The sequence below is a fragment of the Sceloporus occidentalis genome, unplaced genomic scaffold (genome assembly GCF_023333645.1).
Source record: "Sceloporus occidentalis isolate IW3139 unplaced genomic scaffold, rSceOcc1.0.p SCAF_28, whole genome shotgun sequence".
NCBI classification, from domain to species: domain Eukaryota; kingdom Metazoa; phylum Chordata; class Lepidosauria; order Squamata; family Phrynosomatidae; genus Sceloporus; species Sceloporus occidentalis.
Genome location: NW_028317008.1, coordinates 5,308,022 through 5,332,295, shown reverse-complemented (window position 1 = coordinate 5,332,295; position 24,274 = coordinate 5,308,022). Strand labels below are relative to the sequence as shown.

Here is a 24,274-nt window from a genome sequence, read left to right as displayed (position 1 = left end):
CAGTGCCAACCAATTCTGTAGTGCTGTACAATGGGTAGACAGGACATAATAAGTAGTATATAACATAACAAATTGACTTACAGAAGCAACAGGTAAGGAGGGTCCGGCTCAATCAAGCTTACAATCTGCAATAGGGTCTGTCAAGCCCACTCTTAGAACCCCTGCAGGCTGATCATGGGTACTGCGATGGAGCCCTGTAAATATAAACTATAAAAAAAAAAGTTTTAAAATAGTTAAAAAATAAAAATGTAATAAAATATAAAGATAAGACTCCAGTGCTGTCGCCATGACATCATAAAGGGAACCATCTACTTCCAAGATAATGTAAAAAGTATAAAAATACGTACCCCTCCCACGTGTAGAATGCAAGTGGGCATTTTTCACCCTTATAAAATAGCTAGCAATAGACTACTTTGTACTTATTTAACTATAACTTTCCAAAAAACATTCTTAATTTCTAAACTCAGGGATGGTACACTCGGTACCGTACCATATAAACAGTTAAATTATTAATAAAGTATTTTAGTCTTCTATTGTCTTGTCACTTCTCATTGCTTCTTTCTAGTAAAAGGTTTCTACACATTTGTATGTATCTCCTTGTGTGTTGCATGTTTCTGTTATCTACACTCAACAGGGTATTGATGGTGGGATAGTCTGCTCAAGAAAAAAGCAGGGGAACTTGAAGTTTCAAATATTGTTCGCATATGATGTCACTCTCTGGCTAATTTTAACAGTGCAGCACAAAGTAGTCTTTATGGATGGAATGGAAATGTATTTACTATAACAATGCTTTTAACTGATTTTGTATTTTCATCTTCCTGGTTATTAGTCTTTTTACATTTCTCTTCCAGTGTTGTTTGATGCCCTGTAACTGTGGAATATGAAGCAAGACGTATCCAGGAGTGCTACCTACACAGTGGACTGTGAAGACTATGTCCATGTGGTGGAATTCAACCCCTTTGATTCTGGGGAAGCTGGGTCACTAATTGCATATGGAGGAAATAGCTATGTAGTTATAGCTTCATGCCGATTTCAGGTAGGTGCACAGTTGTAAATAAAAACACTTCACTGGAACATAAACATTTTAAATAATGAAAAAAAATATATATATTTGATATTGTGAGTTACACAATTATTAAAGGGCAGCCATGCCTGTTTCTCTTTCCCCTCAGAGAAATGTAACGCAAACTGTGTTTCACTGATCTTTCGGTGAAATAACCAGAGTTTCACTTAGAAACCCTTGTTTACATTGCCTGGTGACGCTCCACAGCACTGCCAGGCCTGTAGACATAGGAGTCTGCATTCAGTTATTTCAAATGCATTTGTCTCTTAAATCAGCAGATCCTCGGTGGTTATGCAGAACATGGTCCTACTGATTGTAGTGGAAGAGCTTTCCTGCCAGCAGTTAGCATGGAAAAAATAATATCCTCCCTGAGGATAAAATATACTGCTGTTAGCCTATATACAGTCATGTAGTTTAGAATTGACCCCCCCAAAAAACCCAAACTGAATAATAAAGAAATAATTTTGTTCCCATAAACATCCTTTATCTGCAGACCTGGAGGCTGCAATTATTGTCAGTCGTGGGATATTTTAGGTAACTTCTCCTGCACATACACAACACTCAGCTGACAGTTTATGACACTGTTACTGAAGTCTGTTCCTCAATAGACTTTTATTAGAGTGTCCAGTTGGGTGATGTGGATCTGGACAGCGAGCTATGATGTTGTTCACCACAGACATTATGTCTACTATAAAACACGCATTGAACACATATTAGGGACCTGTCCACCTGCTGCAGCTCACAGAATCCTGTGGTGGTCTTAGTTCACCGGTGTTGCGTGCAGGGATCCCTTACTATCCTGGCTTGATCCATCGATGGCTGCCTGCTGCTGTGGGAGGAGGCGATCTGTGAACCACTGCTCTGGGCCTTGGCATTGTTCGTTTACCCACATATACCGGCAGAGCTTTTCTTAAAGGCCTCACACCCAACTTTGGCGGGAGCATGCTTAGTGGCTACTTGGGCACTATATAAGATGCTGACACTTTCCATTAGGTGCTTAATTTTGTCTCATATTGCTTCCCACTGCAAGCCTGTTGCTGGCAAATGCCTTTGCCCCTTTTGCCACCCCCCAGCTAAATGGCCAGCTGATCACATCCTTGTACGTGATATATTTTCCTTCAGTCAGCTTCTGTTTCTGTTCAGACCCTGGTGCGCATGTGTGGAAAGGGCTGCTTTCAGGGGGAGCACTTTCCCGATTGACTGCTTTGAGCAGCCAATTAGTATCAAGAACAGTCTTGGAGGAGGGGGCTGCTGCTGCAGCATGGCAGCCTCTTCTGTGTCAGGTAACTGCTTTATTTTATTTTTTATTCTCGCATATTAAAGTACTCACAAAAGGTTCTTTAATATGTGTTATTCTATAGTAGGGCTACCAGGGGCATTAGGCTATCCCTTTTAAACAAGACAAGTTTGGTTTTAATAAATGCACACCCAAAATGTGAATATATTAATATGGAAAAAGTCATGGATTTTAAATTATATTGTCTAAAACCACCCATGGAAAATCAATAAGCTATCTTTTTCCCGTCGTGTAGTGTCAGTACCACGGGGTGTCGCTCTTCCTGGGACAAGGACCTAGAACCGAAGAGGTTAAGATACCTCCTAACCCCTCCTACTCCTCCCTATAAGAGCCCCGGCAACCCTCATACCTTCAGTTCTTTCCTTGTCCCTTGTCAGGGACGGACCTTGTTTTTTTGTTTTTTTCAGTGGTGGGGCACACGGGTTGTGTCCGGGGGTTCCCTCCGATTGCTCCCCGGCGGACGTTACGGAGCCGTTTAGACGCCGCGCTCTTATGCCGGCAGGTTGGAGCATGCGCACAGCGGTGGAACGCACGCCAGAGGGCGCTGCGTTCCACCAAGAGTACTGACACGCTATTGAGCATGCGTGATTCAGTTTCTCTTGTTCAGGGCGCGAAAACTAACTGGTTTTCGCATATATATAGCTGTGCTGCCCAGTCTGACAGCAGAGGAGCTTGTCAACACTGGGATTTCCGTGTCACCAGCCCCCCCACACGGATTGAGGAGTTGTAAGGTAGGATTTGGTTAATCTTACCCTGTCAAATCCTCTGCCCTGTATATTTTCTACTAAAAAAATTTTTGTGTTTTATATTAGATGTCTGGTCCGGTTTCACCAGATAGGCCGGATAAAGAGAAATCTTTTACACCTGCTCCAAAAAAGGCTGTGGGTAAAACCAAACATTTATCGTGCACTGAATGTGCCACTCCGTTGCCGGATGGTTGTAAGAAGAAATTTTGCAATGCCTGCTCTGCTGAGAGTTTGGCAAAAGAAAAACAAAAAGACATGCAGTCTTTTTTAGGTTGGTTCCAGGACAACCTGGCGCAAACGTTTGAAACGTTTAAAGCAGCAGCAGCTACACCTGTGGAACCCGTTAAACTTAAATCCCACAAACGTAAGAGGGTATTATCCCCTCATTCTGATTTATCCTCTGGGGAGGTTTCTAGTTCATCCTATTCAGCTTCATCTAGTGGGGAGTCAGAGGATGAGACCAATTTTCCTCCACAGGAGCTGCGTAAATTTGTTAAGGAAGTCTCACGGCTTTTTCAGGATTCAGACCTGTCAGCGCACCCCAAAGGGTTGCCCATGTTATCTCACATGCAGAATCTCATGTATAGAGAGTGGAATAATCCAGGCAAAAGAGCCTTTATATCAAAGCACTCTAAGCAGCTTTTTTACCTTCAGGGCGATGAAAAATGGGAAGATATCCCTAAAGTAGATGTCCAGATAGCCCAGCTTTCCAAACGTACGACCATTCCCATTAGTGAAGTGGCTGGTCTTAAGGATCCTATGGATAAGAGGGCAGAAACGTCTTGCAGACGTATTTACCAATCATCTGGATTCCAGTGTAAAGTGGCGTTGTCTAGCGCATCTGTGGCTAAAGCGCAGGGTGTCTGGTTGCAGTCCTTAGAGGGCAGTCTTTCAGAATCTATGGATGAAGGTTTATCTAAACTATTTAAAAACCTGACACTGGCTAATAGCTTCCTGCTGGAAGCTGCAGAAGAGGGCCTTAAGCTTTCAGCCCGTAACATGGGTTTGTCTTCCGTTGCCAGAAGGGCATTATGGCTACGTTCCTGGGCAGCAGATACTGCCTCCAAATCTACTCTATGCGATCTGCCCTTTGAAAGAACCAAGCTATTCGGTTCTTCCTTGGAGGAACTGATCAGACACATGTCTGATACTAAAAAGGCACTTCCTCAGGATAGGAAAAGCAGATGGAACAAGCGATACCAGTATAGACCTTCCAGGCCTTTTCAACCAGTTTTCAAGACTCAAGCCTTTCGTAAACAACACGAGAGAAAGTTTCAGGAACACCCTAAGAAACCAGAGGGTAGGAAGTTCTGACGGTGTTGGAGGTCGTCTGCAATGGTTCCTACCAAAATGGAGGCAAACCACAAACAATTCCTGGGTCCTCAGGATCATTGCGGACGGGTACAGGATAAAGTTTTCCAGTTTTCCTCGTCCTCTGTTCCTGATTTCGTGTTACCCCTCTCAGGTGAAGAACTCAGCACTGTTGGCCGAAAGCCTTACCCTTCTAAAAAAGGGTGTCATAGAGCCTGTTCCAAAGTATCAGGAGTTTCAGGGAGTTTATTCCCGTCTCTTCCTGGTCTCAAAGCCGGATGGGTCCTTCCGTCCAATTCTGGATTTAAAGAAAGTCAATGCATATATTCCTTACCGTCACTTCAGAATGGAATCCATTCTCACGGTTACCCGCCTGTTGAGACAAGGGGACCTTATGGTTACGTTAGACCTAAAAGATGCCTATCTCCATGTGCCTATCGCCATAGCCTCCAGGAAATATCTCAGGTTTGCCATAAGAGTCGGGACAAGAGTTCGTCATTTCCAGTTTACTGCTCTCCCTTTTGGCCTGTCGTCAGCTCCTCGGATCTTCACAAAGCTTTTAGCTCCTATTGCAGCGGCTTTACGGAAAGAGGGGATCACAGTCGTCCCTTATCTAGACGATTGGCTGCTAAAAGCAAGTTCTTCTCAGGAGCTCCGGGCACATCTCAGCTTTACGACCCGATGCTTGGGGGAACACGGCTGGATCATAAATTACAAAAAGTCCAACCTGATTCCAACTATGAAGATCCAGTTTCTGGGGCTCATAGTGGATTCCGTCTCTTCGAGACTTTATCTCCCACGCTCCAAGATCAAGAAGATAAAGAATCAGGTTTCCTTTCTGCAACAAAATCCAACCCTTTCCTTCAGGTTGGCTATGAGTATCCTGGGCAGTCTTACAGCGTGTATTCCGGCAGTAAGCTGGTCCAAAGCGCAGTTGAGACCCCTGCAATGGGACATCCTACAACAGTGGTCCAGGAGACCGGAGGATCTAGATGTTACCTTCACGGTATCCAGGGAGGTTTTACTCCGGCTGAATTGGTGGAAAGCAAAGGAGCGCCTCACCCAAGGGCGATCTTTTCTACCACGTCATTGGATCACCCTCACCACGGATGCCTCCAAGGTAGGCTGGGGAGCTCATCTACTCGACCTCTGCAGTCAGGGCAGTTGGTCCTTAATCGATCAAGCCCAATCATCAAACTTTCGGGAACTGAAAGCTGTGTTCCTGGCACTCAAGACCTTCGGTCCAAGATTACGGGGGAAAGCTGTGAGAATCCAGTCCGACAATGCCACCACAGTCTCATATATAAACAGACAGGGTGGCACTCGGATTCCAAGGCTACAGGACCTTTCAGACCATCTCATGCGCTGGGCCCAAAGAAAACTGGAGGATTTAGCAGCGACACATATCAAAGGAGTAGACAACTGTCTGGCAGACGATCTCAGCAGATCTCGTTGCTCCCAAGCAAACTGGTCCCTGGACAAGAGCATTTTTTCTCTCCTAGTTCAAAGATTCGGCCTACCAGATATAGACCTTATGGCGACCAGACAAAACAGGAAATTGCCAGTTTTCGCCTCCCTTTACAGGCAGGACAATCCCCCCCTGCTAGACGGAATGTCAGTGGTTTGGTCTTTCAAGATGGCTTATGTGTTTCCTCCAGTAGCCATGATTCCTCGGATCCTCCTAAAGATTCGGGTAGACAGAGCCAGGGTTTTAGCTATTCTCCCTTATTGGCCGAATCGAAGTTGGTTTTCGGAGCTGCTCAGTATGGCGATTTCAGTATGGGAGCTGCCAGTTTCCTCCCATCTTCTGGAAAACAAGAACCTGTCCAAGGATGTTCTTCTGCAGTTCAGATTGACGGCCTGGCTGCTGCAAGGATGATCCTCCAGAGCAGAGGCGTTTCCAATTCTATGTCAGAAATCCTCTTGGGTTCAGTATGAAGATCTACGTCCACTATTTATCTTCGAGTCTGGAATAAATTTCTCCACTGGTGTGTCTCCAAAGGTTTGGATTTCTCTTCTCCCCCCACAAGTTCTGTTCTGGATTTTTTGCAGGAAGGTTTTTCAGCGGGTCTCACAGTCTCGACGCTTAAGGGACAGGTTTCAGCCCTGAGTCATTTTCTCCTGTCGGAGTTGGCGTCCCAAGTTCTCGTCAGACGTTTTTTTAAGGCTGCCATCATTCAACGGCCTCCCAGACGTTCGCATTTTCCCTCCTGGGATTTGTCATTGGTCCTCCAAGCACTCTGCTCTGAACCATTCGAACCTTTGGAAGAGGTATCTCTAAAATTTTTATCCCTCTAGACGGCTTTTTTGGTGGCCATTACCTCAGTGAACTTCAAGCTCTTTCCGCGGCTCCAGAATTTACTATTTTCCACCAAGATAAAGTCGTCCTGTATGTTAAACCTTCTTTTTTGCCCAAGGTTATCTCTGAAGCTAATGTCAATCAGCCATTAATTTTGCCCTCTTTCTTCCCGTCTCCTTCAACTCCGGAAGAATCACTCTGGCACACTTTAGACGTCCACAGAGCTCTACGAATTTATATAGACCGCACTGCTTTTTTCCGCTCCATGGATCAATTGTTTGTTAATTATTTTGGTAGATCCACAGGCAATGCGGCCTCCAAGCACACGATATCTCGATGGCTTTCCGATACTATTCGCTTAGCCTACTCTCTCAGTGGTCAGGTTCTTTCATCCCGCATTACTGCTCACTCCGCCAGAGCTATGGCTACATCCTGGGCTGAAAGGTCTTCGGCATCTCCAGAAGAAATATGCAAAGCAGCTACTTGGTCTTCCTTTCACACGTTTATCAAGCATTACCGGCTAGACATCTTCTCCTCCTCTGATGCTGACTTCGGGCGTAAGGTGCTTCAGGCAGTTACCTCGTGACCGTTTTTTTTCCCCACCCAGGAGGGGTCATCTTGCTATATCCCCGTGGTACTGACACTACACGACGGGAAAAATAGTAATTTTACTTACCGTAAATTCTTTTTTCCTTAGTGTAGTGTCAGTACATATATCCCTCCCTGTGCATTTTTGTATTAAAATTATTTTTTGCAAGCTATCTTGTGTTTCTTGGTACTTTCTGAAGGTATGAGGGTTGCCGGGGCTCTTATAGGGAGGAGTAGGAGGGGTTAGGAGGTATCTTAACCTCTTCGGTTCTAGGTCCTTGTCCCAGGAAGAGCGACACCCCGTGGTACTGACACTACACTAAGGAAAAAAGAATTTACGGTAAGTAAAATTACTATTTTTTGTATATCAGCCTCTTAATCCAAATAGATATATTTCTTTCAGTACATTGTTTTGTAGCCATGCTTCTTATATTATACCAGCTATGCCTTGTCAATCCATTCTTGCTTAGGATGTGTGGGTTTTCAGCATCTGTGTTTGATTTGGTTGCTTAGTTGTATTGTTAAATGATACAGAAAATTTGAGATCTTTTCTTTGGTAAGTCAAGTGAACTTTCAATAAAACATATTAACTGTAAGCCTTCACAAGATTGAATTGTACTTCTTAATATATTCAAATGCCAAAAGAACATAGCCTGCCATGATCCTGGACATATCAGTATGAAATATTAATTTGGAAGGGAACACAGCCTTCTTTAATCGTTCTCCCTGTGTAGCTTTAAGTGTGTGAAAAACATTACATGTGCTTGCAAGGCCCTTTGGAAACACATGAAAATGTTACGCTGACTTTATTAATCCCAGATTTCATCTCTAATAACAAAGTTTATTTACTATGCCAAGTATGACAAGGATTCCCAAGGGTTCTAATGCCTAATGTACCACCAGCTCAGTAGACAGCAGGTGCTTTACTTCCACGTGAATGCCTTTGTGCAGTCTGGCTGAAGATATAATATATATATATATATATATATATGTGTGTGTACAGGATATTCTTACCTTGTTGCCCAGTATTGAATACATTCATTTTTTTATATTATTTCGGGCAACAGGAAATTGACACAAAACTTTAAGGTAATGCAATGTTCCAATTCCATATTAAGTGAGACAATATATTTTACTGACTTACCTCTCTTTATAGAGAGGGGTACCATTAATGTGCAGAAACATGGAGAAAACACCTGTCAGCATAAAGAAATATGTAGTTTGCGGGTAAAAGACTTGTTCCAGGAGCTGAATTTTTAGGTTTTGTTCTGGGCATTTATAAAAGTGTATTAACAGTAAATGTCACTTAAAATCTAGGAAGAAGATTCTACAGTGCAAGATATAGAATTTAAGACATTAAAAACTTTTCATCATGGGGTAAGAGTAGATGCTATTGCCTGGAGCCCAGAAACAAGGTGTGATGCTTTATCTCCTTTACTAAGGTGTGTATTTGTTTATACTTTTTTTTTTTTTTTTTTACATAAAAACCCAGTAGTAAAGATGTCAATTCTAATGTATCTATCAGTTCTATTTGGCAAATATATTTTTCTCTCACTTTATCGGTTGTGATCTTTACTGTAGGTTTTGCACTGCAGCAGGTGACAAAACAATCAGAGTCTTCACTTCAGATTTTCAAGACAAAAATGAGTACAAGGTGAGAATGTAAGGTACATAATGATGACCTAAACGCCATTGTGTTCTTATTTTTCCATGACAAAATCATGGAAGATATCATGTTCTGTCATGCGATTAAAACTATATATACATTATAAAGTAAACAAAGGGGGATGTAGAGCTATATTCAAGATCTTTTCTCAAAGGTCCATCATCTTATTTTTTTTTTTCTTGGCAGATAATAGAAGGCCATTCAAGTTACATCAATGATGTTGTGTTTTGTTCTAGCGAAGGAAGCGATATAGCAAGTGTTAGTGATGACCACACATGCAGGTAGGAAACACTGCTAATAATTATATACTGAAATGTTAATTAGATTCTGTTCCCCTTGCAAAACTGCTGCTTAATATAGTCTTAGTTAATTAGTTGAATTGGGCAACACATGATGCCTTGCTGCAGTACTAGTAGTAAAGGCCCAAGGAAATGTGAAAATGTACTGTTTTACAGCAAATACAATAATAATCAGGTTTGTGTATAAGCTTGGAAGTTTGATAATATCTAGGGCATTTTTATTTATTTGTCTATGCATGTTGTTGAAGTTGTATTGAAGTGTCCATAACACTTAAAGAGGATCTTGACATAACACTTTGAAGCATGAAGATCTTTTTAAAAATGGTCTGCCTTCAAAGATGCCATATTAGCCACAACAGACCATAGTGGAATTAACTTGTTGGATAACCAATTATATGCATTGAAAATCATGGACACGGCATTCATAAGTCAGTCCAGTACCAGGATAATGCTGTAATGTGGTGATATTGTTGGACCAAGTTGGAATGTAGGAAAGTATGGAACATAATTGTCTTTTTTTTCATGTGGCTGGTGCCTGAGGCTTTGGCATCTATTGCACGTGTTAGCTTCAGCTTAATGGGTTCTACATGTGTATGTTTTTGTTATGGTCACTGTGGTAAGTTAAAGGATTTCTGTATTCAATGCAAGGAAACAAATATTTTCTGTTACTAAGAACACTTGCCTTAAATTTTGTACTTACTGAAATATCCCATAAAGACTTTGTATTGGAAGACAAACAGATCATTTTGGATTACAGTTGCCAATACTGAAAACAACTGTATTTTTAAGAATTGCTGCGTTTCATAAATGTTGTTCTCAGACATCTTTATTTTGTTCCTGTGCTTATTTTACCTCCGTTTGAATTTGGCTCACATTCCATTTTTAGTAATGCTTTAGGATTATTAAAACCATAGCTGCCATGAACACATCCTAAGGCAAAAGGCTTTGGAGGAGACCTGCACAGAGATTGTGACAAGAGAAACTACATTGATACTGATGTTAGTGAACATCAGATTGGGGTACTTAGTGTGGAACCTTTTGGAGAACATAAAATTACATTAGAACAGACATGCAAAACACCAGTCCTCGAGGTCTGCAGTTTTTGGATATCCCAGCTTGAGGCTGGGCACATATTGGCATGTTTGGTAGTGAGCCTTAAATTCATACCTAAAGTAAAATGTGTTGAAGAAACACAAAAAAATTACTATATTCGTAGAATTAATGCACTGAACAAGTTAAAATACTAGCGTTAGAATATCCTGGGGTGTCTAGGTGTAACAGATTTTTCAAATAAAAGTCAAAAAGGTTTTTCAACATATTTTATTTTTTTAATAGTAAATTAGATGTTAAGCTCAAAATAGTGGTATTTAAATACCGTCTTGTTCTGAAAACAAAAAAAACCTATATGTAATTTCACTAAATGAAAGAAGAGAATTACAGCTAAACAGCAACACCGCAAAGATGTTAAAACAGCCATTGTCAGCTCTGTCCTTAAGGGGTTAAATAATAAAGTACTCAAGTTCTTTATTATTAGTTCTTCTTTGGTGAGACTGTCGGGGACAAAAAACTCTGAGTATTCCGTGTTTTTGAATTTACATCAGTCTGGCTAAGTGTGCATCAGTCTGTTAAAATAGCACCACATTTTTGGAAATGTATTCACTGTATTTGTTAACACAACAGGGGAATTCTCCCATGTAAAATATATTGAATTTTAGCCCCTTTAACTACCGTATTTGCTCGATTATTAGACGACCCCCCCCAAAATAAAAATATTAATTTAGGGGAAAAACAAAAAGCCTGAATATAAGACTACCCTATAGGAAAAAAAAAGTTTTACTAGTAAATATTAATTCATGTAAACTAATTTTCATATTTAATAAAAGCTATGATTGAGAAAAATATATATTTTTTATTTGCCAACCTGCCCTCCCCAGTTATGCACATCTGCCCCCAGGCTTGCCACTCTGCCCCCAGAAATGCCTTATACCCCCTATTTGCCACTCTGCCCCATGATGTGCCTTTTAACCCTCTATATGCCCCTCTGCCCCATGATATGCCTTATGTTAAAAGGCATATCATGGGGCTGAGTGGCATATAGGGGGTTAAAATGCATTTCTGGAGGTATATATATATAATTGCTAACAGCAATCACACTCCTATCAAGCCAAGGCAGCCAGTACATGCTGGAACCTGTGGATGATAGTAGTGTGATTACAGCCTCCCTATGCCATGCTACCACCCCCCTTACGCATCCATGCTATCACACACACACACACACTCATTCACAAACATTTAAATACTCATTCATTCCATACTTGTGCAAAAACCCTCCCCCACCCCCTTACCTGAACTGCAGATCTCTCACTCTTAGACTTCTGCAGGGGTCCGGCTGTGCGAGCAACTTCTCTGGCCCCGCCCCCAGAGGAAGGAGGGGGGAGGCAGAGTTATGTGAGGACTGTGCTAGCTTCCTGTTCTCCTGCAGCTAGTAGGAGCGACGCTGCTCGCGACCAAAGCCCGGTAAGCAGCCTGGCCCCAGCAGAATAAGGTCTGATTAGAAGACGACCTCGATTATAAGACGAGGGGTATTTTTCAGAGCACTTGCTCTGGAAAAAACCTCGTCTTATAATCGAGCAAATACGGTATATACTTTCCCTTAAGTGTAAAGTACATTAATACATTTGTTACTAATTACTACTCGTCCGTTCAGTAATGGTTTAAATTATGACGCTGAAAGAAAAACAGTTGCCAAATACTAAAATCTGGTTACATTCTAAAATAACATTGAGTGTTTCCAAAAGGTCAGCGTGCACTTATCCTGCTCTTATCCCGTTTAACTGCAGATATATCATTTCTCTTGTAATGTGCCTTAATTTCAACTGCAGCTTCGCTTTATAAAATTTTGCTAACTTTACTGCCAAGTCAGTTCTACGAGTCTTGCCTAATTGAGATGTAGAGAGTTGTCAAAGGATCGCAGGAGTTATAGTTCATAGACAACTGCGGAGAAGCAGGTTCTGAAAACCTTTTTTGTTATATACAGGCTAGTGTGTAAATTTCACAATAAGCAAGGAATAGAGAATGATTTACTCCACACATTGTTCCTGCTTTTCTACTTGTCTGCTTTTTCATTTGCCTTATTTTGCCCTTTTTCCATCTTTCTTTCCCTGAACATATTTGTCCCTTCAACTATTTTACCTGAGATTTTAATGTTGGTTTAAGTGAATCTGCCAATTTACCAAACCCTAGATGTAAACTTCATAAATATGTTTAAAAATGGAAAGTTAGAATTTGCTTGTACATAAGAATCATTCAGCCCATTTAGTCTCCCCTTTTTTTTCCTGATGTAAAGCTTCAAACTCTAATTAGTCCTTGGTCTCATCTTACTTTTAGGAGACAATTATGCCTAAGCCATACTTGCTTAAATTCTGACGCTGTATTAACTTCTAGCGCTACTGCCAGGAGGCTGTTCTACTTATCTAACACCCACTCAATAAAGTAAAAGTTGCCTACATTACATCTAAGCTTCAGACCCTTCTAGTTTTAGATTATTACCACTTGTTCAAACGTTTTCCCTCATTTGAAATAAAATTCCTTCTGCTACTTTGTTAAATCCCTTTATATATTTAAATAGATCATTTAGTCTTCTCTGATATTTTTATTTTGCAAACCATTTTTGTAGCCCTCCTCTGAGAGCACTCTCCGGAGTGTCGGTATCCTTCCGGAAATTGGGTCTCCTGAACTGTACACAATATTCTGGGTGAGGTCTGACCAGAGCACTGTCAAGTGGCAGAACCACCTCCATCTTTCTGCTACTAATGCCTCTAGCTATAGAACCTAGCACAGAGGTGTCCACAAGTTTTTTCTGCAGTGAGCCACTTCATCAGAAATATATATGTGCATGCGCTGCACTCATTTTTCACTAGGAGAAAATATGGCCTTTAATAAAATATGCAGATCGAAATAAAGTAAATAACATGAAACCTTTACTTTTCCTCACTGATTTCTGGGCCTAGAAAGTTTTATCCTCTGAAGTGACTACAAATTCAGGATTCTGTACTGGTTGCCTGGGCAAAAAAAAATGTGTGTGTGTATGTAAAACATAGGGTTGTTTTTTTTTGTTCTTGAAGTGACAATACATCTCTTTACCATATTTATATTTTAGATAATTTATTTTATTAGCATGTAATTAATACACACTGACTTAAAATGTTTTATACATGAAATACATTTGATGTTTTGTTCTTTTTTGTTGTTCTTCAAGAATCTGGGATTTAGCAGGAAACCAGACTGCTGTTTTTATGTTACGATCTCCAGGAATGAGTGTGGCCTGGCATCCGGAAGAACCTTTTAAGGTTTGAACTTTATCTGTTAAATAACCATAACAGTTTAGAATTCACACTGACCTGCTCAGGCTTCCACACCATAAATGTGAACTTCCATTGCTGATCTTAGCATAGCTATATTTATTAAAATGACCTGTAGTTTGTATTTTGTTTTTCAATAAAGGCTCTGGAAATATTAAGTCTAACAGGGGCTTTTTTACAGTAATTTATTATTATTAGTATTATTATTATCTTTTAGCAGTGCTCCTTAACCCTCTCCTCAAGCCGCACCTATCTGTCCAGAAATTAGGTATTACCCAGGTGTGTCTAAGGCAGGGCTTGACAAATATGTTGTGAATCTAGGGGCCAGCTAAAAAAGTTAGGAGCCAGGATTTTTTTTTAAACTAACAGTTGGTTAGGAGTGATCTGATCATCATCCGCCCACTTACTAAACTCACAGCATTTGACCTGGAAGCACCCTGGACTTTCAGGTCAGTGCTGGGTTTTTTTTGTTGTTTGTTTTTTTGGATATACCGTATTGGCTCGGATATAGGCCGCACCCTAAAAGTTTGGTGCTTTTTTTAAAGAAAGTTTTTTTCTTTAAAAAAGCACCAAAAAAACATGCTGCCACTCTATTTCCCCTATGCTGCCCCCCCCCCAAGATATGCTGCCACTGTCCTCCCCCCCCCCGAGATATGCTGCCACTCTGCCCCCCCCCCCCCCCAACTTACCAGAGCAGACTCCCGGGTGTCTTGCGGGGCCGGCGGGGGACATCTACGCAATACGCGTATACAACTTCCGGTGCCAGCACTCAGCGGATGTGCCGGCACCGGAAGTTGTAGATGTCCCCCGCCGGCCCCGCAAGACACCCGGGAGTCTGCTCTGGTAAGACTTGGGGGCAGAGGTAAAACGCATCATGCGGATGGTCACCGGCTGCGGCAATGCGGGTAAACAACCTCCGCAGCCGGTGACCGTCCGCACGATGCGCTTAGACAACCTCCCGTGCCGGCATCTCCCCCCCCCTCGTGGGAAGTGCTGGCAGGGGAGGCTGTCTGAGCGTATCGGGGAGTAGGATGCAGGTCCCCTGCACCGCTGCGGGGGATCTGTATCCTAACCCCGCTGCCTGCCCGGTGCCCGTGACTGCATGTCTCGGGCGTCGGGCGCTAGACCCCGAATATAGGCCGCACCCCCACTTTAAAGACTTAAAGCGGGGGGAAAAAGTTCCGCCTATATTTGAGCCAATACGGTATATATATTTTTTTAACGCTTTCAATGCTGATGTTCCATTGGAGCACAGCATTGACTGATATTTAGTCCCCACAAGCTTGTGGGGACAAATGTTAACCCCATGCAATCCCACGAATGTGTTATACACAATTGTGGAATTGAAGGGGTTAACGCTGCACTGTCGCTCTCATGGAGCGATCAGGCAGCAGGGGGTGTTGGGGCTGATCCCCACACTCATGTGGAGACCAAAGAACCCTCTCCCCCTGTCCCTGAAGCTGCCTCTGGCAGTTGGGAAGCAATTGCTGGTCTATAAACCAGTCATTGCAGGGGGAGTCTCTCTGATGATTGCTGTAGGCTTCCATGCCTACAGGAGTCATCAAAGGGCTTGTGGGGGGTTCGTACAAAACGGGAATTAACCCCTAAAATGCCGCGATCACGGCATTGAAGGGGTTACCGCTGCCCTGTCGCTCTCATGGAGCGATCAGGCAGCAGGGGGATGTGTCAGGTCCCCACACTTGTGGCAGACTCCTGGGCAGACAGCAGCGCCCCCGCGTGGTGACGCGGGGGCATTTTTTTTGTGGATGTAAGAGGCTGACAAACTCCTAGGTGCCAGGACAACATTCTGAGTCGCCATGGCGACCTGGCGCCTGGGATTTGTCGAGCCCTGGTCTTAAGGTGTTGCATAATTAACAAACAACACCATTTTAGACACACCTACCTGAGTAATAACTAAATCCTGGACTGCAAAGTTTTAGGCAGGTGTGAAAAATGCTGTAAAGGAAGAATACTTTCAAAACTATACATGTAACTCAAAAAAAAATGCAAATTGAATCAATCACACTTTGCCATCAAAACAGCACCAATTGTTCTAGGTTCGCTTCACACAGAGATTTTGTAGACATATAGTTAGGTGTACGAGTAAACTATTATGCCAAAGAGGTGCTAATGATCATCAATTTACTATGTCTGTTAAAACACAACCATTAACGGAAACAGAAATAGCTGTGTTTGAGAAATAAAACTGGGTGAGGAACAGCCACACTCACAAATAAGGTCATACACCATGGCATGGCAAGACTGAGCACAGCAAAAAGAGTGCATCAGCAAAGTCTCGCAGGCAGAAATGTAAACGTAGACAGGGGTTTCCTGATATTCTTTCTAAACTCTTTTGAAGAAGCATAGAGAAAGGGACCATCTTGAGAATCGAAGACGCAGTGGTCGGCCAATGAAACTTGATGCAGCTGATGAAAGACACATAATGCTTGTCGCACAGCATTGTCGCTACACAGTGTGACCCTGGTACAACCATCTATTGTCCAGGAACGTCTGGTCAGAAGTGGTCTTCATGGAAGACTTGTGGCTAAAAAGCCATACCTCTGACATAGAAACAAGGCCAAGTGACTAAGTTATTTATGGAAACACAGGAACTGAGGTGAAGAAAAATGGCAGTTTAAGTATTTGCAGGCAACAGTGAAAAATGGTGGAGGATCCCTGCAAGTTTGGGGGGTGCATTTCTACAAATGGAGAATAAATGGTCTCTTAAATGCTGAGAAGTACAGGCAGATGTATTCTGCAACATGATTATACTCCGTGTAAAGAAGAACAATGAGTCCTGGAACCCCACAGAGCCTGATCATCAAATCTGTTTGGTATTACATGATGAAAAGAGAGAAGCAACTAAGGTTGTTGATGTTTGGAACAACCTGCCGGCCGAGTTCCTTAAAAAAAACAAAAACTGAGCAGGTCTACCTAGAATAATTGATGCTTTTTTGGAGGCAAAGGGTAGTCACACCAAATGTTTTATTTATTCTGTTCACATGCTGTTCATTTTGTTAATAGTTTTTAAATATTTATAATTTAACATGTTTGGTTTTGAAAGCATTCTTAATGTACAGCATTTTCTCACACCTGTGTAAAACTTTTGCTCAGTACTGTATATACGTAAAATTTAATTTCCCTTTAGAAAGTTTTTTAGAGCACCATATCGTGCCTATATGAGGATGAGTTTTTAGTTTAACACATGTAACAATTTGTAGGCTAGAAACAATAACAGCCTTTCTTATTACAATACATATATATTTACGTTGGCAACAGTGACTTAGTTCTTGGGGAGAAAAAAGCTGAATTGGAACAATTAATGGAAAACTTTTCCCAATGCAAATTAGATTACTTTGCAATTTCCATGGGAACATTTTCTGAATCCCCTTTTTTGTTCTGTGGTTTTATCAAGCTGAAATAAAGCTAATAAAATATTTCGTACACAAAAGTACATGATCTTATTCGGTGGCATACTGATTTATTATAGCGTTATGTAAAAGAGTCTTCCATGCAGACCTGCTTAAACCCAGTGACATTTGTGGGTTCTCAAGCATGAACTGTTTGGATGATGCCACAACATGTCAGTGGGATTTAGGGAGAGATAGATGGCTTGATATTCTCCTGAAGAATTCTCTCATACAAAACAGAAATCCTGGGACCTACAACGATGGCAGCCTGCAGCGAAACATCCCCAAACAATGACAATACCACCACCATGCTTAACCATTTTCACAAGGTTTTAGTATGGAATATTTGCTTTTTTAGTATACTAATATTTAGTATGGAGTATTTGCTTTTTTTATTATACTTAATGAGGTATGTTGCCCAAAATCTATCCATAGAACATTATTTCAGAACTCGAGCATCCTTTTTTTTTTGTTTGTTTTTTTTGGAGAACTCTAAATGAGCAATATTCTGCGATGCTACATCCGTCATGAAATCCATGTTTGGCCAGTTTCTGATGGTTGGGTTATGCATGTGAGGCCTGCTGATCCTTCGTTTTAAGAAATTTGGAAAGGATGGCTATCCTGGGAAGATTTATTACTGTCCCACACTGCATTCGTGTGATCAGTATGGCACTGTGGTTACTGTGGTTTAGTGCAGCCCCTGATCCTTACAAATGGCTGTGTAAACTGTTCCAGAAAGATATGCAGCAACAGAAATGTCCTTTGGAAGGTGGCATGACAGGGCTTGGGAACTTCATGAGCTGGCAACATCACTCTGATGGCAAAAGCCAACATTAAGTGTCTTTACAAGAAGATTGAGTGTTTGATTAACTAGCACATCAAACAAATTAAACAAACCCCAAACCAGGCCTTGACAAATTTGTTTTAAATCTAGGAGCCAGCTAAAAAGTTAGGAGCCAGGACTTTTTTTGCCCCAGCACTCACACTTTGCCCTGCACCCACTTTGCCCTGCACCCACACGTTGCCCCAGCACTCAGTCTCACACTTTGCCCCAGCACTCATACTTTGCCCTGCACCCACACTTTGCTCTAGCACTTTGCCCTGCACCCACACTTTGCCCAGCACTCAGTCTCACACTTTGCCCCAGCACTCACTCTTTGCCCCAGCACTCAGTCTCACACCTTGCCCCAGCACTCAATCTCGAGTTATTGATTAACACCAATCACAGTCCTGCCCAGACATACCCAGGTTCCAGCATGTACTGGCTGACTTGACATGATAGGAGTACATGCTGAAAACTTGCTTGCTGCCCCCCCCTTGTGTATTGATGCTGCACATCACTTAGAGCCCCATGTACCATGCTCCTCCCCCCACTTACACAACCATGCTATCACACACACTCATTCATATACTCATTCATACACCCACCCTCCTTCACCTCTTATCTGCACTGCAGATCTCTCACACGCAGACTTCCATAGGGGCCCTGCTGCTTTTATCTCTGTCTCTAAGCACAAACTTCTCTTGTCCCGCCGACTGGGAGGAGGAACATAGCAGTCATGTGACTCCTCTGGTTTCCTGCTTCCTGTGGCCACTCTAGCACAAGAGACGCTGCTTTTGTATACAAGAGACGCTGATTATTTTCGCCCGTTTTTTTTTGTTTTTTTTTTTAATGTGTGTTTCGGCCACCGGTTTGGCTCACAAAAACCTAGGTGCCAGGACATACCGTATTTTTCGCTCTATAAGACGCACCTGCTGATAAGACGCACCTAGATTTTAGAGGAGAAAAAAAAGGAAAAAATATTTTGAGCTAAAAAATGGGCTATAAAAAAAGGACATCATCCTCCCGTCATGCCTGCACAGAAAAAAGCTGGTCAGACATGATGGGAAGTGTAGTTGGACTATAAGCGCCGTACTGCGCATGCGCCGGCGCCATACGTGACACGGCGCTTGCGTCAAATCCCCCCGTCCTCTCCATACAGTCCGCCCTTAGCCGTCGCAACGGACCAGAGAAGAGGAGAGGCGGCGACAGAGGCGGCGGTCTCCAGATGAAGACCTCCCCTGGACGGCGAAGCGAGACAGAGACTGTCCGGGACACTTTTGGTGAGTACCGTATTGGCTCGGATATAGGCCGCCCCCGTATATAGGCCGCACCCTAAAAGTTTGGTGCTTTTTTAAAGAAAAAGTTTTTTTCTTTAAAAAAGCACCAAAAAACATACTGCCACTCTGCCCCCCCCGCCCCCCGAGATATGCTACCACTGTCCTCCCTCCCCGAGATACGCTGCCACTGTCCTCCCTCCCCGAGATACGCTGCCACTGTCCTCCCTCCCCGAGATACGCTGCCACTGTCCTCCCTCCCCGAGATATGCTACCACTGTCCTCCCTCCCCGAGATACGCTGCCACTGTCCCCCTCTGCCCCCCCCCCTCCCCAACTTACCGGAGCAGACTCCCGGGTGTCTTGTGGGGCCGGCGGGGGACATCTACGCAATACAACTTCCGGTGCGGCACATCCGGCACCGGAAGTTGTATTGCGTAGACGTCCCCCGCCGACCCCGCAAGACACCCGGGAGTCTGCTCCGGTAAGTCCGCGGGGGGTGCAGAGGTAAAACGCATCCGCACGATGCGCTTAGACAACCTCCCGTGCCGGCACCCCCCCCCCCCCGTGGGAAGTGCTGGCAGGGGAGGCTGTCTGAGCGTATCGGGGAGTAGGATGCAGGTCCCCTGCACCGCTGCGGGGGATCTGTATCCTAACCCCGCTGCCTGCCCGGCGCCCGGGACTGCATGTCCCGGGCGTCGGGCGCTAGACCCCGAATATAGGCCGCACCCCCACTTTAAAGTCTTAAAGTGGGGGAAAAAAGTGCGGCCTATATTCGAGCCAATACGGTATATCGTTGCCCCCCCCCCCTCCCTGCCTGCATCTTCGCTCCATAAGACGCGGCTGATTTTTCATCCTACTTTGGGAGGAAAAAAACTGCGTCTTATGGAGCGAAAAATACGGTAATTATCACCTGGCGCCTGGGATTTGTCGAGCCCTGCCCCAAACTGTAGTATAATTTGTTCTGTCAGACCCCCTCTTTATATTCCATAAAATGATTTAGCCAAAAACTTGAAATTCGTTTTCACACAACTGTATATGTTACTTTCTGGTGATAGGTGCTTGAAAAACACTGTTCGCATCCCAGTAACCGCATATTGATTCACATGGCACACATAAGTGAAAATATCAAATGATTTTAACTTTTTTGTTCTACACACCAACCAAAACCATCTTGTAATAACATAAATGTATTTGAAAATTATATATATATATATATATATATATATATATATATATGAGTTTTTAGATAAGCTTGACAATAAATGACAAAGCATATGACTCTCTGCTGTTACTTTCCTGTGGTAGGAGTTCTGCATCTGTTATAAAACATATTACAAAGATTTAAAAAAAGAGCAACCATCAGGATATTAGATGCATGTTGGGACGCATCATCTTCGGAACAAAATGACAGGAAATGTAGCTGTATTGTTAATCTTTAATAATATGTCATTAGTGCCATTTTAATGAGCTTCAACTATTAAGAAAACTGTAAGATCTTTAACATGTACTGAATTTTAAGATCTTTTTTTTTTTTTTATAGCTGATGGTGGCAGAAAAGACTGGAGTTATCCGTTTCTATGATCTTATTGCACACCAGGCCATTCTGTCATTTGAGTCTACGCAGGTTCCTCTGATGTCAGCAGATTGGTGCTTTAAAAACACTTTCCGAGTAGGGGCAGTAGCTGGAAATGACTGGATAATTTGGGAGATGCCTCGCTCCAGGTACCTAACCAATTTGTTTATGCCTTTAATGCAAAGTTTATTAAAAAGATCTAAATTCTGTGGATGCAAAATAATAATTGTAAAATTGTTCTTGATGTCATTAATTTGTGTCCTACAAACAGGATTCATTTTCTTATTTCTGTTTCCTTTTTTAATCAATTAATTTTTTGTTTTTAAACAGTTACCCTCAAGATAATAAGCCTGTCCATGCAGATAGAGCAAGATGTTTCAGGTACAAATTACTGTGGGGTGTTTGATGTAAAATCTATACATCTATCCAGTGAAGAGCTAGAAATTCAGCATATGAAAGGAAGAAGTTTTCAAATGACAAACATGGCTTGGTTTTTTGACATTTTCCCCACCTGGTGATATTTGTACCTCCCTTATATATATGTAATTAAGGTACTGAATGTATCTCTTTTATAATTAAATGCAGAGAGACATTTTTTCACACATTTAATAACATTTTTTATTAATTGCCATGTGGCACAAATTTTAAAGTTACTGTTTTTTATGTGATCCAACCTTCAAAGAAAATAATAAAAGTACAGATCTGCTGAGCTGGATGTGCCCAAAATGCTAGAGTGTACATGTAATGTTTTGTTTGGAACAGCACATTCTCACAGTGCTTGGTAATATAAAGGTAAGAACAGTATTTAAGAGTGTGAGAAAATGCATTCAGGGTACATAAAATAAATTACATTTTTGGAAATCTGTAGTTCACATGTTTTACACCTGTATGTCTGATGTGCTGCACAATAGTACTACATATTGGTAATTTATATAATTCTGCAACAAAACTAAATTTTTATAATCGTTACCTTTTTTATTTAGAAAATGTCTATTATAGTTTTTATTTTGCCAAACATTATACAATATTACTGTTCTTATACATCATGTGCATGATTTGTATTTTTAGGTGGTCCAGATGTAATGAAAATTTGTTTGCAACCACTGGATGTCCAGGAAAAATGAACAGCCAGCTTCTTATTCATCACTTGGGACACCCACAGGTAATGCGATCACTAATGATTTCAGCTACTAGTGGTTCTAGTGGCTTTGCAGAGAAACATAAATAGTCAAATTGAATTTTGGAAGTCTTTTTGAAGAAGCCTGTAGAAAGCATCTGAGTAGGGCCAGAAAAATGAGCAAGTGCTCAGTTGTATGCTGTAAAGTCTAGCTGTCTTGGAACAAGAAGCCCATTTTGTGATTTTATTTTTTGCTCACAAAGGGCTTATGTAGTGTGAACACACACCTGAGTGAACCAAAAAATAGAACAGAACTAGAATCAATCCAAAAATGCTGCATTTAATATATAGATGTATACAGAAAATCTGAATCTTATATGAACTTGTTGTTGCTTAAAATCGGGTGAATAAAACAAGTTTAATGCGTGACCTTGTGGTATATTTGCTTGATTAATGGATTGCATGATACTACAACGTTTCCTGAGCCAGGCTAAGAATTGGGGGGTGTTTTAGTTTGTCAGCTTTCCTTGGGTGTATTTATTTTATTAAAGCAGCTAGATCAATATCTACATTTGATCCTGTGGTAAGTCAGAGTGCCTAGCCTCAATATGGTTCCCACTGTCCTAATGTGAATACTTAGTTACCACTTTCTGATTGATACACAGGAACATTCTGTGCCGAACATTGTATTGATTTTCAAATGTAGCAGAAACATTATACAAGCAGCACATTATTTCAATCGTCATTAAGGTGATGGCAAGGGTGGGTTACACAAATTCACATTAATATCATTCTTCCAAGTCTGCTTCACAAGTTAAGTGTCAAATATATAAAATGACCTGGGGGGGGGGGAGCTAATACCAATATACGTTTATTTAGATTGTAAGTAATTTTAATGAATGAGATTATTTTACAGTTGATGAAATTGTGTTATGACAGCATATAAAGATAGTTGGTAGCATCAGTAGTACTACTATCCCTTGGTAATTGGTTTTCCTTAATATAAATTCAAATAGGGTATTATCGTCATTAATGCTTCCTTTGTGTTAACCCTACTTTTCCTTTATAGTTTGTGGTCCATTATATGTATCATATTTATCATCAGGCACATTTATTTTTTCATTCAGCCAATCCTCACCGGTTCTGCTCTTGTGGGATCTGGACTTACCTGGCACAGAACACTTCCTCTTTGTGCTGTTGGAGGTTACCGGAAGCTTTTTTTCTGGGTGACAGAAATGTAAATATTTCAGAAATCCTTTACAAAAGAGTATTTTTTTATAACTGTGTTAATGTATTTACTGTTATCAGTTTCTAATACTTTACCAAAGGATACTGTAAAGTTCCACATGTGTGAAAACAATAAATATATACATGTATACAAAAACCGGTCTCCATTGCATTACTTAAAACAGAAAAAACGCAACAATGAAGCTGCGTTTAGCATTTCGAGATAGTCGCGTGTTAGGTTACTCTACTTTCATGGCTAAATTTGCCGAAAAACATTACACACTTATGGCACTCGTAAATTATTCAAAGCACCGTTGCTTTGCCAACTGTGCTACATCTCCCTGTAAGACAGCCTTTACAATAAAAAATCTAGTTTACCTGGCAGAATCTGAATACCTCTGATTATCAAACTTTAGTGTCAGCATTAGGGCTGCAACTAACGATTATTTTAATAATCGATTAGTTGGCCGATTATTTTTTCGATTAATCGGATAAAAAAATGAATTTTTTTTTAAAATTTAAAATAATGTAATAAAAAACGTACAATTTACACTTTCATCTCTTTATCACAATGGCCTCTCTCTCTATTCACCTTCTTATTTTACTGACATAATAATAAAAGCTACAAGAACCCAAACAGTGTTTCTCAAACTAGGTTTTAATACAAAGTTATTAGTAAATATTAATTCATATGCTAACTATTTTTCATATTAATTAAAAACTATGAGAAAAAAAGCCTTGTTTATATTTTCTTTTATTTACCAAACTGCCCCCAGTTATGCACATCTGACCCCCAGCTTGCCACTCTGCCCCCATATATGCCTTATACCTCTTATATGCCAGATGCCACTGTGCCCCCGATATGCCTTATACTCCTTATATGCCAGTGATATGCAACTGAGACCCCTGATATATCTTTTACCCCCAGATATGTTTTATGCCCCCTACCCGGCTCCGTTACTGACAGGTACTTTCACTGCAGCTTCATAGAAGCCTCAGCGTAAGTGAAGGGCAGTAACGGAGGCTGTCTGTGCAATGCAGACCCCCACCAGCTGACAGAGAGGATGATTCTCTGTCAGCCGGTGGGGGTCTGCGCGATGCGCACAGACAGCCTCCATTACTGCCCTTCACTTACGCTGAGGCTTCTATGAAGCTGCAGTGAAAGTGCCTGTCAGTAACGGAGGTTCAAAGCACCAGGGAGTCGGGAGAGAGGCAGAG

The 24,274-nt window shown here is 41.7% G+C and overlaps 1 protein-coding gene across 1 annotated transcript; it reads left to right on the top strand.

Moving 5' to 3' along the window:
• The first annotated feature begins 880 nt into the window (after window positions 1–880).
• On the top strand, window positions 881–23,070 carry LOC149299725 (nucleoporin Nup37-like). The gene is made up of 9 exons (XM_089486229.1): window positions 881–1,036; window positions 8,622–8,746; window positions 8,886–8,958; window positions 9,157–9,251; window positions 13,528–13,618; window positions 20,680–20,861; window positions 21,043–21,093; window positions 21,781–21,874; window positions 22,957–23,070. The coding sequence occupies exons 1-9, from the start codon at window positions 881–883 to the stop codon at window positions 23,068–23,070; spliced, it is 981 nt and encodes a 326-aa protein (XP_089342355.1).
• The last annotated feature ends 1,204 nt before the right edge of the window (window positions 23,071–24,274 follow it).

Excerpts from the sequence above, each read along its gene's own strand:
- LOC149299725 (XM_089486229.1), top strand. The coding sequence starts at position 881 with ATGAAGCAAGACGTATCCAGGAGTGCTACCTACACAGTGGACTGTGAA. Across the intron at positions 8,747-8,885 it reads GCTTTATCTCCTTTACTAAG|GTTTTGCACTGCAGCAGGTG; the intron begins GTGTGTATTTGT and ends TCTTTACTGTAG. Across the intron at positions 13,619-20,679 it reads ATCCGGAAGAACCTTTTAAG|CTGATGGTGGCAGAAAAGAC; the intron begins GTTTGAACTTTA and ends TTTTTTTTATAG.